The 17,534-nt window shown below is 39.9% G+C and overlaps 1 protein-coding gene across 1 annotated transcript; it reads left to right on the top strand.

The window, feature by feature from the left end:
* The first annotated feature begins 2,403 nt into the window (after window positions 1–2,403).
* On the top strand, window positions 2,404–15,637 carry LOC117383650 (NGFI-A-binding protein 1-like). The gene is made up of 7 exons (XM_033980857.2): window positions 2,404–2,755; window positions 7,252–8,039; window positions 8,123–8,256; window positions 8,538–8,709; window positions 10,544–10,718; window positions 12,882–13,091; window positions 14,979–15,637. Exons 2-7 carry the CDS (start codon window positions 7,254–7,256, stop codon window positions 15,053–15,055), a joined length of 1,554 nt encoding a protein of 517 aa, XP_033836748.1. The 5' UTR covers window positions 2,404–2,755; window positions 7,252–7,253; the 3' UTR covers window positions 15,056–15,637.
* The last annotated feature ends 1,897 nt before the right edge of the window (window positions 15,638–17,534 follow it).

Genomic DNA, 17,534 nt, shown 5'->3' with positions numbered 1-17,534 from the left:
CAGGATCCAGATTAAGAGTACCTAGTTACACCCTTTTCCAGATCTGAGCCACAATCCAGGTTAAGAGTATCTAGGTGAACCTTTTGCCAAAATTTTAATTTTAATTTTAATCTCAAAAAATCATTTTTGAATTTAAATACAGACTTTTAATCATTTAACTCAAACCATTGTAGAATTTGCTCCTCCAAAGCTTTAAAAAATAAATTAATGTTTCAGTGACGTCAAGAAAATTATCATAAAAAAATAAAATCCCCAAATAATTGTCATAATTTTGTGTGTTTAGTGTTTTTCCCTTTGAATTTGAAGTGGACATCAGTGATTTTCATACATGCAAAAAAAAAAAAAAACAAAAAAAAAAACTTCCTCAACTTTGGGCCTACTTCAGTGTGATTATCAGTCCACAAAGAACCCCAATTCCTCCTCACACTGACTGATTCATCTCCACTGCCCGTCTGCTGGGATGGGTGGAGTCCTGGAGGATTCGATTCTTTCATATTTGTTTTTACTTCGCTTCTGAAATTAATTATCAGATCTGAGGCAGTCACACCCGGCCCCTGCCCACACACCCTCCTCGCAAACACAACTTTTGTCAACCCGTGCCAGCCAAACAAAGGCAAATGTTGGGTTTTTCTTGGCGCTTTGGAGGAATGGAGAGACAGAGAGAGGGGTAGATGGAGAGATGAGGGTGGGTGGAGGAGAGAAGAAGAAGAAGGAGGAGGAGGAGGAGGAGGAGAGACTGTCGTATAGATCTTCCTGTTTGGGTCCCCGGGGTGTGCGAAGATGGTTCCTGGCCCAATTCCCTGAAATAGCTCCCAATGACAAGTCCCCATGCAGAACGAATGTTTTATCTCGCCGGCAAATATTAGAGCTGATGTGACGACTGCGGTTGAGCTGAGTGCATGAAGTTTGTCTTGCAGATTAAATAATGGCCTATTTTTTCTTTTAAGATTTTTTTTTTTTGGTTTTGTTCAAGGTCAAATGGACAAAAACAGATGCAATTATGATTCAACCAAAACTATATTTGTCAGTCAGTTACTGCAGTGGTTATGTGGACAATATATAAATGTAGTATTGTTTACTTTCTTATAATGGTGTAAAATGTTCTGTTTTCCTTGCAGCAGTGGCTGTATATCACCTCACTCTGGGTATTATACTGATGCGATCACATTGTTCGATTGTGCTTTAAATTTCTTATCTAAGCTCAACCTTCTTCAGACTCTGTGAAGTTGTGAGACTCTGTTAGACCCTGGTACAATCTCACCGTGAACTGCCTTTAACCCGACTGTACTGCTGCAACCGACAATAAAGATCTACAGAACGATCCCTGTGCCTCTGCGCCTAGTTTTCATGCAACAGAACAGATCATAATCATTTATAATTCATCTCTGGACTGATGGAACCTGCAGCTGTATGTCAAGTCCACGGCCTATGCAGGAATTGAACCGACAACCTCCAATAGTGAAAACTGAAACTGTATATTTAAAGGTCAAGCTGTTAAACTGAAATAATCTGCTCTAGATGTTTAAATAATTGGCCTGATGTCCACGTGTGAGTCATGTATCACAGTAGTATCTTTACATACATGTATCCGTGTATGAGGAGCGCGCGCCTGTGGCCAAACAGCGAACGTGGCACAAGTCGATGTGTTTTAGTTAGTACCACTGCGCCGTGAGTTAGAAACTGTCATTAGCATGAGCGTGGAGGTAACAGAGGAAAGAGAGAAGCAGAGAGAGTTGGAGAGGCTGTGTGCAGAAGTGCCGTGTCCCTCCGTGGGCGTTCAACCTGCCTGTGTTTGGTATTCCGTGCACAAGCCTCCCACGCCCCGTGTGTCCGCCCACGCGCGGATTTGCGTCACGCAGGGAGCAGCGTGGGCGAGGAAGACAGCAGAGAGAGAGAAATAGAGAGAGAGAAAGAGAGAGGCAGTGTGGCATCCGCGCGGAATCTCCCACTTCAGCCGTGCGCGTGTCAAGTTCAGTGAGGAGAGGAGCGCGCACCGGAAACAAGGCAAAATAAGAGCATCGACAAAGCTTTAATGACATTTAGAGAATAATTTGTAAAAAATAAAACTGAAATTAAGCTACTGTAAGGCCTTTAATCTCGCACATTTTCTTGCTTTTTGTGTCTGATTGTAACAAAATATCTAAAAGTGCAGAAAAATACAATGGAAAAGGCAAGAGTGCGCATAAAGCCTGATTACTTTGACACAAAACAAACACTTAAAATGCCAGTTTATCCGTATACAACATCTGCAAGTTCACTAATACTCTCACAAAAATAAGCAGACTAAACCCTCAGCAGTCTAAACCCTCCATGGACAACGCTCTGCTTAAATCAGGCTTTTATTTTGTGTCTGAACGGAAACGCATGCGCACTGCGTTTAGCTTGGCGGTGTGAGGAGTGCAGAGGAGAGGCGCTGGAGAGGAGGACTCACACACGTCCACACACGCACTCTCCTATTCACACGCACGCCTCGCACACGCACGGGCGCACAGAAAGACGACGGAAGGTCACCGGCTTCTGATTTGGACGTTTTCTTCTTACGCTGTGTCAGGTGCCAAAGTTTCCACGGAGCGCATGAGGGCGAGCGACTGTCTGCGGCCGGAGGGGAATAAACAATTGATCAGAAACTTGCTCCGTCTCAGTCTCGCCGCTGTTGGACTGTTATCACTGCACAAAGACTTGGAAGTTTGAAAAGAAGCAACGGACTCGAGTAAAGCCGAGCCAGGACGCACAAAAGGGGACACAAACTCTCCAGGTAGGCGCACCGGTACATCCGTATGGCACGTTGTCTGCTCTGGGCACTGGCAGGTTGGACCAAAGCCATTGTAGTCTTAAATCTAATGGCGCAACTAAATGCATTTCCAGGGTACATCCAAACCTGAACACTGCAGACTCTAGGCATGAATATGACTGTGTGACTGTGATGGGTTTTAATGGAGGAAGATGCAAGTTTGAATTGTGAACCCGAGCATGTTACAAACTAACTCAGTAGGGTATTTTACCATGGATATTGGCACAAGTAGGCTGTGTTCTAAAATATGAAGCTTTAATTTCCTTGTGTATAGTACTGAAATTATATAGTTTTAACTACATGTCTTTTTTGACCAGTTTATCCATTATTTTAACACATTTACTTTGTCTCTACTCAATTCTAGTTTCTCCTCTGAGTATTGCTTTTATCATATGAAAAATGGAATCTGTTTACTTCAGGTTGACTATGTGCAATTGTTATATTCTGCATCGCTATACGTCTATTTATATTAATTATATCATTATAAACTAGAGAAAAGATGGTTGCAGAAGGCCAAACATATTACCACACAGTACCATTACAACAACAATAACATTACAGACAAAGAATAATCGCTGAAACCAATTTTGTCAGATTTAGACCTCATTAAGTTCTGGTTTAGTTCTGGTTAGTCCTCCTCAGTCCCGCGTAAGTTTTGTAGTTTTGCTCTGACCCGGTCGTCTAGTCATCACACCTAACTTGCTCGACGATACTCTTTACACAGTTTTCCTGATTCCAATATATCAACTGTATCCCACTGTCCCACCCACCAGCAGGTGCCAAATCCAACGCACCTTTAGTGACGTCATTACGCCCACATTGGCAAGGTGGGGTCCCAACTTTAAAAATCACACATGCATTGGGAGAGTGAGTGTGCGTGTCATTCTTCAAAACTATTGTCTTTTTATTGACAGTAATGTTATGTTATTAAGGGATGAAATTAAATGCTACAGGCTTGTGTTTTTGTGGGGACTAGCTAGTCCAAGAATAATGTGGTAATCAATATCAGTCTAAAACAATGTGAAAACTGCAGTGTTGACATTGGCAGTTAACTGAGATGTGCTTTGGGTATTTGTGAAGCTAATGGTTTCAGTAACACTCTATAAAATGTGACTATAGCAATTACATGTCTGTAACAAACTGGAAGTTTGAATTACCCAATATAACAGTTTATTACTGAATGAACAACATGCGCATCATATTACCATAATTAATAAGGCATCCAATTGCACATTAAGATTTGTGAGCATAAAGTAGGCATAAAAAAACAGCCGAACTAACCTATGTTGAATTTATTTATTTAGTTATATATACATATGTATATATATACACACATTTAAAAATGCCTGTGATCATCAGAGCACTCCCAAACTGAAGGAGTGGCTATAGATCCCAGGAAAAACAAAGTGCATTACTAGAATCAGGAAACAGGAATCCCAGGTCTGTGGTAGAGGACCCGAGCTTGGAATATATATCTATATATCTCTTTCTCTACCTATCTATATGTGTGTGTGCACACGTGTGTGTGTGTGTGTATATGTATATATATATATACACACACACACACGCACACATATATGTGTGTGTGTGTGTGTATATATATATATATATATATATATATATATATATATATATATATATATATATATATATATATACACACACACACACACACATTTTTTTCACATTTTAATACATTGTGCAATTACATTGGAATAGCTTTTTTGAATATTGTTCCTGAATTTAATTGAGCAAGAAGTCAGAGTAGTTAGTACCAAGCACTTTTTGAGTGCATGTATTTACATTTACAGGAAGAAAATTAAGGCCACAGTATGTAACTTTTTAGCCAAAAAATAGACTAAAATAAAACCTTTTTTATTTTCATTTGAGTTGCATTTATTGCACTGTAAAGCTGGCTTCCATTTCCACAAACCTGACTCTTACTTCTTGTTTGTTTCCATGGAAATATTGTTCATTTCGCTATAAAATTCTACAGTATGACATAAAATTTTAACTTTCTATTTCCATGGAATCGTGCAGGTGACATCCCACCCCCAGATAGTTTAAAAACCTTTCATATATGTAGGACTTTTTTGACTTTTGCCCACATTTTTAGGCGTATATATTCATCCTATTGTGGAAGTTATTATAAATATAACTTACATTTTTATAACTGGTAAATGTATCAACTCTTTATTTTTTCACTCCATTTTAAATATTGTCCATTGAACCGTGAGTCTCCATTGTACTGTATGAAGGCAGTGTTTGTGCGAGTGACTTCCCCTGTGTCGCTCCTCCGGCCCCGGCACAGGCTCTATTCTGGGCGAGCCGATCCCACCGCCCACACACCGAGCCTGGGTGGAGACAGGCATGTGCTGCTGCTCTGGAGCTCCCAGCCACTCCTGACACAGAGGAGAGAGAAAGAGGGAGAGAACGCCCCCGCACTGCCCCGGAACACTGCGCAGATCGGGGCTTAAGCGGCACTCAAGAGGGGGGGTCAAGTGACAGACAGGGACGATTTCAAATGTGTTATGATTGTGAATAGGAAAGTCAAATATAATACAGTGAGTGGTAGTCATAGTAGTTGTTAAAGTAGCATCGGCAGTCTCTGTGGTAATAGCAGCATGGAAGTTGTACTTTTAGAGTAGTTGTAATAGTAGTATTTTTGTACTTGTGGAAAGAATAAGTCATCTCAATAGTAGTAGTACTGAGACGTGGAAGACGGTTATCGGTAGGTTTGTCAAAAGTGTAGAAAATCTGATAGTAATTGATACTAAAACTAGTACCGAACCTAGTTACTCATTTGACCGCGTATCGATACAAAAAAAGTCACATTCACAGGACAAAAATGTACCTTTCCTGAATAGCTTTAGAACGATCTTGAGCTGTACCAGAACAAGTATAAGAACATATAGACTAGTATACACCCATGGACCACTATGGAACATACCTGGACGACTGATGGATTACACACATACTTATATAAAAGAAAGTACTGTGACTTAATGTTTAAAATCACATTCTACTATCTAAAAAAAGTGCCTCGTAGTGGCAAAAAAGCTGCAAGTATTGATTGTCGTAGTCTGTCGTAGTCTCTAGCAGTAGTAGTAACACTATTCAAAGCAATGTCCTTATAGTAGCTGTATTTGTAAGTAGTCTATGAAATAAAACGATAGCCTATAAATCATCTCTGCGTTAGTGTCCATGTGGTTCTCAGTGTGAAACATCATGGGTCAAAGGTCACGGGAACATCTGACCAGTCTGAAGGACAGAGCACTGAGAGCAGTTTATCTCATGATTATTATAGGAGGCTAAATATGTGCAGGCACCAAAATACCCCAACTCCATCTGTCTGTTGTCTGGTTGCTTCCAAGTCTATTGTCAATTGAAATAACAAAGAAGATGCCAATACCCAGTTTTCATTCCAATTGTGAAAATTATTAATACAGTGTAATACTATTCTGTGCGGCAGAATTAGTGCAGGAAAAACCTCTTTTGTCAGGCCATAATTCTCCATTCTCCAGTGCTTCATCCATAATAGATTTAAGTCCTTAATGCAGGGGTGTCCAACCTGTGGCCCAGGGGCAGGATGCAGCACTCTACCACTATTACCACAATAGCATAACATTGCATTAAAGCTATGTAAAATGTGACAATGTGAGTGCTTCAAACATGTTTCGCGACATGAATATGCGACTCTTGTTGGGAAAAAATCCAGACAGCCCTGACTTAATGTGATGAGACAAAACATAAATAATTTTAAAATTAGAATCAAACTATATCCAGGAAATCACTAACCTGAACTGTTACAGGTTTTGACGGACCATCAAATTGAACGCCTACTATCATCTGTCTTTTTGTACTACTGTTCTACTACCTCTTCGGAAGCAGATGTTTTTGTTAAAATGTCTACCTTACATGTAGTTATCTTACATGTTGTTTTCTTCAGTTGTCTATAGATAACATGCTGTCGTCTTCCTGAGTTATAACTACTAAAAAATGTTTTAAATTTTTAAGTGTGGCTAAAAATGTTATCTACCTCAGGTTTAGCTACTATGTTATTTTCCTCAGGTGTAGCTAAAATGTTATCCTCCTTCGGTATAATTTACATCCTTCTCAGATATAGCTAACATTTTATTTTCCTCAGGTAAGCTAGCATGTTATCTTCCTAGGGTATAGCTAACATCTTTCTCACGTGTAACTAACATATTCTACTTAGTTATACCTGACAAGGATAACACATGAAGTATACCTAACTTGTTATTTTCCCCCGCATGTTGCTAACATGTCATTCTCCTCAGATGTAGCTAACATATTATCCTTTTTAGGAGTTGCTAGCATGTTATCCTCCTCAGGCATAGCAAACATGTTATCCTCGCCAGTTGTTGCTAACACATTATCCTCCTCAGGTACAGCTAGCATGCCCTCTTTAGGTGTAGCTAACGTGTTGTCTTCCTCAGGTATGGCGGCGGTGTTGCCCCGGACACTGGGGGAGCTACAGCTCTACCGGATCCTGCAGAGGGCCAACCTGCTGTACTACTACGAGGCCTTCATCCAGCAGGGCGGCGACGACGTGCAGCAGCTGTGTGAGGCAGGTGAGGAGGAGTTCTTGGAGATCATGGCTCTTGTGGGCATGGCCAGTAAACCTCTGCATGTGCGTCGGCTGCAGAAGGCCTTGAGGGACTGGGTCACTAACCCTGCAATCTTCAACCAGCCGCTCACCTCTCTGCCTGTGTGCAGCATCCCAGTGTACAAGCTCCCAGAGGGCTCCCCCAGCCTCCTCCCCGCTCAGGACCGCCCCAGCAGTGCCAAGATGCACAAAGCCCTGTCCTGCTCTGACCCCGGGAAACTGGAAGTCACCCGGGAGAAAGTGTCAGCCTCTCCTCTGCAGGGCGGCAGTGAGACGCGCTTCTGGTCGGGCCACAGTAACGACAGCGAACACAGCTTGTCCCCGTCTGACTTGGGCTCCCCCTCTTCGCCCAGGGAGGGGCTGGAGGCTCTGGATGCCGCCGCGGTACAGTCGGTGCTGGAATGTGTGGAGAGGATGGCTCCAGGACTGCCCAAGAGTGACATCAGTGAGGTCAAAGAGCAGCTCAAGACCAACAAGAAACTGGCCAAGATGATCGGACACATCTTCGACATGAGCGAGGAGGACCCACGTAGAGAGGAAGAAATACGCAAGTACAGCGCCATCTATGGCCGTTTTGACTCCAAAAGAAGGGACGGGAAGCACCTAACGCTCCACGAGGTAATACACCTTCCCCGGACTCTTTCTGATCATTTTAAAACTCAAATTTCCTTCACCTCAATTCATCTCTGGCTCTTATGCAGCTAACAGTGAACGAGGCAGCAGCCCAGCTCTGTATGAGGGACATGGCTCTGCTTACCCGTCGGGACGAACTGTTTGGGTTGGCCCGGCAGATCTCCAGAGAGGTCACCTACAAGTACACCTACCGCACCAGCAAGTAAGACCACGCTACCACTAAGAAAGCCTAAAACATTCGAAGAATGATTTGCCCAATAAATAATAATTTGGGGGTTAGACCTCAACAATGTAGAGGCTGAGGAGGCTAGGCATTCTGCAGCTGCGGTCGTGGTTGGTTGGGTTATGTCTGTGTATTTATTTTAACTTATGTGACTGTTTGAGACAGACCGGAGGTAGAAAAGGGAAGAGGGTCAGTTTTTGTTTCACAACCTTTGTCTATATGGCAGAGAGGTGATGGAAACTTCTGATGCTTTTGTGCAGATCTCGATGTGGGGACAGAGATGAACCCTCTCCGAAAAGAATCAAAACAGAGGAGAACTTTTTCGACCTCCAGGAGGCTCTGCAGGCCATCCACATGAGGCAGGAGATGCTGAGGGAGCAGTTAGCCTGTGCCAAATCCAAAGGAGAGGAGACTGTAGGGCGCAACTTACAGGTAAGATGTAGTCAAGTGTTTAAAGGTCATTCAAAGGTCAAATGTGCACTGTTTATTTTTGTTAATGTCCACTTCATATTTTTGGTGAGTGATATCAAGCTAAATAGTTGAGTGTTTGAAGGGTAAAGTGAAATTGTAATGCTTTGGTGGAGGCCTGTCTGTCTAGGAACCGTGGTTCTCAAATTGTGGTTCAAGTACCTCTGCATGTACACCCTTGAAACTCACATATAAAGCGGATTTGCTGGAGTGTTACTGATACTATAGGTTACGCAACTCCCAAACGTTTATGTCCTTGAGCATGACACTTAACACATATTAACCTCTACTGTCACAACACTTATGTGGCGAATTAGAACAGGAATAAGAAATGAAGAAAAATGCTTTAGCTGTAGTGATCTGTAAATGAGTTTCTATTTTTCTCCTACTGCAGATTATGTATTGCACTCACAAATGATGTTTAACCCCTGTAGTTCCTGGAAGTATATGTGATGCATGTGTATTTATTTACATGTACTCGAAGGCCCAGTCTGCTGTCAAGCCTCTATCTTTATTAGTTTCCATGTTCCTCATTAGATCCAGCGTGGGAGGAGGAGGCTTTATGATCAGCCATTATACTCAAACGTGTGTGTGTTATGTGTGTGCTGGTGCATTCTGGGTAATCTAACACAGACACTGCTGTTGGTTGGTGTGTCATTGAGCACACTATGGAAGATTTGGATCATAGGTTTTGCCTCGGATAACTAGAGAGCGCCTCTAGTCGTTTATAAGCAACCTATAATTATAATTAGTATATATAATGAATCATAGGTGTTTTGGAAGGCTCAAATGTTAAAAGTGCACTATGTAACTTTTCTGGTGGAGGATCCTCTATCTTCTTGTCTCCCTGGAGATGTAATTGCCTGAATTGTTCCACAGTACGGAATAAAACAAGCGGAAACAAATGAGTGACGCCTCGTGCCTAAGTTATAGGTCAGATCTGTGGAGAGGAGAATAAAATTGATGGTATTTTTGAACAAGAAATAAATAAATGTCCAGTTGACAGATTTGACATTTTCTTTTACTATGGATCACACCTGGACGACTGAGGGATTACATAGACAATAAAATGACCGTAATAAAATTAATACATGCAATGCCATACTGTGGAACATTCTAAGCAAAGCAATGGAGCTCAACAGTCCCGCCCACTTTGAAGTTCGCGCTGGTTCTGGTAGTACATTTTTACCCATATACTTTTAGAAATATTCGCAGGCATCGCAGAGGCTAAGCAGCTATGTGGTAACTGATATCCATAGCATAGTTGTACTTATCGGTTTATAAAGTTTCAGAAGCAGACTTTAAATGCCACATAGATGATTAGCCCTGAGCCAGCTTTCAAACTTTTAATATACATTTTTTTTTCTGCAAGGTCAAGAAAATTTACTTTCAAGATCAGAGAGTGGGAGGTCACTATTGAGCTCCATAAAACTTTAAAGTAGACCTATTCTGCAAAACCATGTTAAAGTTGTTTCCCCTCAACATTTAGTCACCCAAAGTTGTATTTGGATTGATCTGTGCATGTTTGACCAATCTTTAATCGCTTATTTTCAAGACGCCATATTGCTGATCAATCCCTGTTTTCACCTCCACCGGGAAGCACAGGTTTTTGGCATAAAATTACGTATTAAATATTTACAACAAATATTGCGCCCCAAAAGTATTGTTTTGCTGTCTTTAGCTAAACAATTAGTCAGTGTAGTGGTTATTGTGAGAGGTCAATACACTTATGTCCTTAGATTGCTTATGCGTCTCACCTGCTGCTAATGTCTCATACGTTACCATTGTGTGTTGCTAGATGCAGTTGGAGCGTCTGCTAGCCCGACAGATGGAGATTCTCCAGGACGCGGCAGTGCAGGAGAGACTACAGGCTCTGGACTGGAGGATCCCCCCTGCAGCCCTCAAGTACCTCACTGACCCCCACCACAGCAGCAGTAACGGTGCAGCAGCGGACCCCATCAGGGAGCACCAGGGTAAGGCTGAACATGAAAACATACAATATGTACAAAACATTATTCACAAAAGTACAATTTGTGATGAGACAGTGACAAAAAATATTATCTCTATTTTGGGAGGATTCTCATGTGAACAATAGTCACATTATATTTTTGCAATTCAACAAAAATAGGTTAAAATGGTTCCAGTTGAGGTTCCAGTATTACCCCAAAAATATTGAAATGTTAAATGAAAATTAAATTAAAATATTAAAGTGCAGTGTAGGATTCAAGCAAGTTAATAGATAAATCATAACCAGTTGCTTAATTAAATAATCGTCAACTCATTTAATGGCTGAATAATTGTTATCTGAACCAAAATCTGCCATGTGCTGAGAAAAGAGGTTCAGACAGAGTGGAAATGACATCAAAATCACACCAAAGACATAACATAAAATTTGTGTTTTTAATGTAAAGGCTACTCTCATAATATATGTTCTCAACTGGCATCCCTTTAGCTTCATCTGGGTTTAAACCAAAAATTATTTTTTATGAATTTTAATTACATTTTTACTATTTAAAACAGTATATTTGAGTGAAATTAGGTCCAAGAACACAAAGAACTATATAAATATTAAAACCGTGTTAACACATTTAACCACTTGAACAGTGACTTAGTTGGTATGTGTGTTTATCCACTGTTCTGAAGGTTGGCAGTTCGAATCCTGCTCTCGACATAAACATCATTGGCAGAGTGGTCAGAGTCAGTGTCTGCGTACACTGGTGTATGAATGTATTTGTGAGTGATCTCTTGATATAAAGAGTTTTGAGTACTTTGAAGGTGAAAAGTGCTATACAAAAGTGTGACAATTTACCAAGTTTATGTCCTTTTTAATTTTCTCAACAACTTTTTAATATCTTTTTGACAGTGTTCTTATCATAGACATTACTTAATATTCTAATTTTGTGTACCTTCCTGACATGTAGCCTACATTACAACGTCTATAGATCCTATGTGAATGTAACAAACTGTACAAAGCGTGATATCTTGTCTAGTGCATGCTGAAAGAGTGTGGTTCTACATGGTGACAGAAAATGAGATTGCAGTATGAGAGGATTCAGTGGGAGGAGAGAGAGGGTGGGCTCCTGTGGGCCACTGGCTGCAGGTAAACACCGTGGGCGGGATAATTACAGGTGCATTGTGGGATTTGTGGGCGCCGAGGATAATGAGCTGCTGGAGGGGTGAGTGTGGGGAGGGTCGGGCGGGGGGGTAACAAGGCTCAGACACGACCAAGAGACAGATGACACTTCTCCCATAGTTTACTTTATCACCGCTTTTGGACACGTTAGCACTGATAATTTGTATTTTGCGACTTTAAAACAACATTACAGTCCAGAGAAAACTGCACGTTCTAAACAGGAAATGCGCCATTTTCTGGATACAGTGAGGGTGTTAAGTATAAAGTAGACTAAAAACGGTAGCTGCTTGCAAACTTGGACCGTTTTAGATTCAGGATTAACTTCAGGGAACAACCTTATTTCTTTAAGTGCTCAAACAATCAGATTAGCATAACAATACGATAATGTAGGACTCTTTAAACCTCAGTATTTAAGTGACAAACCTGGATTCAGTAGTAGTAGTCAGTAGACATAGAAGTAACAGTTATAGTAGAAGTACCGGGTTCCAAGATGCAAGACTAAGTACTTCAAAAACACAATTTCTCTTGCCCCCCGTACAGATATATTGTATATAAATATGTAAAATAAGCCTGTTGTGTACTGCCTGCATCTAACTATAAAGTGCTTTATTGTCCGATAATTAGGAAGTGCGTGCTTAGTATGCTAGCTTTTCTCCACTCTGGCCTCTAAACGTTGTGAAAAGCACTTATAAACTCATGGTGAATCATTTGGATGTTCAGAATGCATTAGATAAAGAATAACAAACCTTCTGAAATGAACTAGTTCTGTTTTTTACGTTTTTAAGACAGTAAAAATCAGGTACAGCGCCTTTAATTCTCTTTTTTATATGTAATCTTTTGACCAGCACTATGGGGCGCTTTTTATTTTTTATTTGACTGATGATTTTTAGCCTATTCTCTGTGTAACAGAACCAAACCAATCCAAACCACTTTAACCTGAACCCAATTAGAATATATATATAATGGCTGTTCTTGTTTTAATATCAAATGTTTTTTGTTTCAGATGAGCGTCCCATGAACCTACGTGTGGTCAGTCAGAGCATGGCGGAGGGGGAGCTGCCTCTGGGGAAGCAGCTAGCCAACGAGCTAAAGCGTCACCACAACCACAACAACAGCAGCAGCAACCATAACAACAACAACAACAACAACAATACCAACAGTAACACCAACAGTAACAGTCACAGCTCAGAGGAGGCCAAGGCTCCAGCAGCAGGTGGGTGGGCTCTCACAGGGACCATAGAAAATGGGTTCTCTGTACAGTATACTCATGAACTGCAGTGGATTTTGTCTCGATAACAACAGGGAAGCACAAAGATACAAGGAGTTCTGAATTTTTATCGCCATGACACATAACATGAGCATTGAACATGTTTAATTATAAGCCTTTCTTTAGTGACATAGTGGCCCCAAAAAGTGCCTGAACAAAAATCACTCAATAATCTTCCCTTTGACAATTGATATTCAATTCAAGTTTATTTATATAGCACATTTAAAACAAATTTCAGCTGACCAAAAGCCTTTACATAAAAGTCAACAGAAACAGATATAAAGATACAATACACAAGAAAAGAAAACACCAACACTAAGATATCCTGTCTAGCTAGTATTAAATGCCAGGGAGAAGAAGTGGGTTTCAGCCTAGTCTTAAACTGTGTTAAAGACTGACAGGCAGAAGGCGCTGTTCCCGAGTCTGGGCGCTGCCACAGAAAAGGCTCTGTCGCCTCTGGTCTTGAGCCTGGCTTTGGGCACAGCCAGCAAGAGTCAGCTGACCTCAGGGCTCTGGGTGAAGTATAGGGCCATGTTACAAATGTGTAAATTGCTTTTTTTTGCTTTTTCAAAATTCGCCTGTGGAAGGTAAGGCTTTACTTTTGCAAGGAGCCTCAAATGAAGGAAGCTGGACTTTATGACAGGCTATATAATGCAATAATATGCCAACCAATTAGAGTATGACAGTTTACAGACATCTGACATTGTGAGTCAAACAAGAGGTAGGCGCCATGTAAAAAAACCAAACAACACTATTTATTGGACCCTGGTCCCAGTTTCAATTTTATCCAATAAACGTTGTATTTTTCTATGAATTTTAAGATGTAAATTGTTTTCACCTTCTTCTAAAAGGTCAAACTTCACTGTGATTGGTTAAAATCCAGCTGTCACTCACTCAGAGCCATACAGAGGTTAACCAATAGAAGTGGCTTGGGAAAAAGTGTCTGTGTTTGAGAGCATAGGGCTGCATCAAACAGAATTACTGAATCATGACCAAAATAGCATGTCACAAGGATGAGATCACACGTCTAATCAGCTCATAGTCACTTGACAATGTAATGCACGGTAACCAATAAATAAGCACATTTCATTTGACTATGATGGAAAATACACAGTTTATAACGTTATTGTCTTATTAGGTTAGGTCTGTTATTTCCCTGAAGAGTAAATCATGTACTAATAACCACTCTCATATAAACTTCATATTTCTTAATCTAGCCATGCAAAGACAATCACAAAATCCAAAGCGTGATTTCTCAAAGCATAATCATATTTGAACGTCTGTCGTTTAGCGGCAGTGTCTCATCCATAGACTGTATAAAGAAGTGGACCACAGGAGTGTGATAGCAACCAAAGCAGTAACCGTGAAGTGAGGCTGTTGAAGGTAACGCCCCTTCCCTCCCACACCGCTGGTTTAGCACAGAGCGGGCGGTTAGCAAAGCTGTCAATCAAGCCTGTTGCTAATGCTAACGGGCGCGATCTTGGGGAAAGAAAGCACCTGATTTGTCTGTTAGTAATGTTCATATCTTGATTTAAAGACACAATAGTGAAATAAAGTACCAAGAACATGTAAAGTGGGTTAATACGAACAGTTTAAGACCAAAATGACAGGGCTCAATGCAGCAGTTACAGAGACAGGGGTGACAATTTTTCAATGTAAAGTGAATTGGAGCCAGAGTCGATGGAGCCGGAAGCGCACCCATGATCACTTCCTATTTGGAACGCGGTGGCTAGCTTGTTACCGATGTCCATTTATATATACAGTCTATGGTCTTAACTTAAAATCATGCTTTTCTCTTATTTACCTGGACCATAACTTTCTTTCCATTTCCAGAAAATGGCACAACGCAGCGTGGACCAGGCCCCACCGAGAAGAAGACCATCAAGTCAGAACCGGAAGACTCCACATAGTGCCTCCCAGGTCCCGCCCCCTCACACATAAGCCCCTCCCCTGATCCTTCACCCCTCCCTCTCATCCACGCCCCTCCCCCGGTTCCTCACCTGATCATATGCAGCTCTAGACCCTCAGTAGATACTAAGCACAGCCACAGGAGAGCCTTAACAACCAGCGATGCCTCAGAAATAGCATTTATTTTTATTTCGTTGATATCTTATTTAAATTTGCCAAAACGTGGACCACTCGGAGGTGTGCGTGCCGCCGGTCCCTGTCTGCTCACTGCATGTTGTAAGTGCTGTTGTCCATAGTACATGTATAATATCTACAGGTCTTTTTGTTAACTTGTTCAGATCAAGAAGTAAACTGTGATGCAGGGGCTGAGTCATATTTCATAGTAGTAACAAAATAATTTTAAAAAGACTTGCATGATGAAATGTATTGCTAATATGAATTGTTCTAAAACCAAGTATATCCCTTTTAATGTAGCTTAATGCTAAAGATGATTAGACATTTGAGAGAACCAAAACTCCAACAAGCATTTGGTTAAGATTAGATTATAGTAAAATGTGAAAAAAAAAAAATTAAATCATTTTTGAACTGGACCATAACAATATTGAAGTGATTACATAGTTTCATAAAAGTAATGGCTTATGCTTTACCAAAAAAAACTTAACTTTAACTAAAATGGCTTTGTGACAAAAATTGGGTATTATTTAATTAAAAATGTGTTTTATCTTTATTTTATTTATACAGAGAGAGCCCAATGAGAGCACTCAGACTCTCCTGTTTAAATACAGAAAAATATAAGAAAAAAATAAAAGAAACAAAACACGCAAGTACATAAGTCGTTTTAAAGAATCTATGTAATGTAGAATAAAAACTAAAAAAATTTAAAAATCGCTTAAAATTGTTTAAAAAAAATTATGCAGCACTTTTTAGTAAATACATTTTAAAAACTAACCTTTTGCAGTGATCTAACGTTCCAGACCATTTTAGACCATTTTAGATTACAAAATATACCTAGTGTGGACATTCAGTGTGAGCTATACAATTAAAAAAAACTCGTATTTAAAATTATATTATGAATATTACAAGTGTGTCTCAGCCCCTGTATCCCGTTTGCGTATGAATCGTGTTATAAATCTTTCCCTGTTCTGTCTTGTATTTTTACGGAAGTTTATATGTTACGAAAAACCACTTTGACTGGAAAAAAAAGTGTTAAAACTGCAAACCTGTTGAAAATACTTGTGTAAATATTGTGCTAATATAGTGCTAGCCTAATCTCTCCACAGTGTCAATAGAAGATGGTGTCAATACAGTGTTTATGTGTAGAGCAGAAACATGAATAATAATATGCGTATGGAGTAAAATGTCTTAACAATATTGCATAATTCTGACGTGAGAATAGCCTTAGCTCCTGAAGCGTGGACTCATGTGTAAAAATGTGTTTTCGATGTTTTAATGTGCATTCATATTTCTGTGTTCATTCTGTGTAAATTTGTCAAAAGTGTATAAAATGTAAAATGTTTTCTTCGGGACAGCACTTCAGGGCCACAGGAATAAATGGACCATACAAGAATAAGAATATTTTTTCAAATACTAAAAAAAAAAAACATAGCATGAGCAGAATTCTATGATGTCATATTTCATTTTTTTTTTTTTTTCTGAGAGGTAATCAAACTGACAGACATATTTTACTGCCAGCGTATCCTAGATTTGACACCAGATGCCCTTCCTCACACGATTCTATTCTATTTTCTGTATTCCATTCTATTTATCCAGGCTTGGAACTGGTCTTTCTATTGCTAAAATTGTCCAATTACACAAATCTATCTTGCATATATTGAACTACATGTGTTTTATTACGAAAATACAGCCATAACTTTAAAAAAAAAGTTTAATGTCATGATGTGGAGCATTCTCAAAGCTATATAATTTTATAATTTTGGAGATAAACAAGTTAAAGTCCACATTGCACCTTTAAATTGATCTTTTATTCTTGTAACGTCCATATCCGCTTGTGGCCCTTCCCTGTTACTCCTCTGTGGCCCTTTAGACAGTGTGTCAGTGTAAAGACCAATGCAATATTTATGTTCATACTAACTATGTGTGCGGTCCGAAACTTTCACTTTTAGCACAACAGCACTGTATGTAAAAACCAGATGCCCTTCCTCACACAGTGACGGCACCAGATAATATTGGTTTGGATAAAAGTGCAGGAGCTGAGCACATGTTCTTGTCCATTGTAAAGTGATAGGTTAGGCTTTATCTAGTTATGCACCTGTTTTTTTAAACACTAATATATTTTATTTGTTATACTGCACATAAACATTAAACTTTATTTTTTGAACTGACGTGATGTGTGTTCTCTGGTTAATGATTAAACACTTGTTTTAATAGTGATGAAATAACTGAATTACATAAGCCTTATAATGATACTTGAGTTATTGTAACCATGGTAATCATAATATAAGTTCAAATGGAGTACAACAC

This window comes from Periophthalmus magnuspinnatus, chromosome 2, assembly GCF_009829125.3.
Source record: "Periophthalmus magnuspinnatus isolate fPerMag1 chromosome 2, fPerMag1.2.pri, whole genome shotgun sequence".
NCBI classification, from domain to species: Eukaryota; Metazoa; Chordata; class Actinopteri; order Gobiiformes; family Gobiidae; genus Periophthalmus; species Periophthalmus magnuspinnatus.
The sequence above is the reverse complement of the archived record's forward strand: the minus strand, read 5'-3'. Positions and strand labels throughout refer to the sequence as shown.

Bases quoted from the DNA above. Each gene is read 5' to 3' on its own strand.
- LOC117383650 (XM_033980857.2), top strand. From the start codon at position 7,254: ATGGCGGCGGTGTTGCCCCGGACACTGGGGGAGCTACAGCTCTACCGG. The intron at 8,710-10,543 runs GTAAGATGTAGT...GTGTGTTGCTAG, and splicing joins CTGTAGGGCGCAACTTACAG to ATGCAGTTGGAGCGTCTGCT. The intron at 13,092-14,978 runs GTGGGTGGGCTC...TTCCATTTCCAG, and splicing joins GGCCAAGGCTCCAGCAGCAG to AAAATGGCACAACGCAGCGT.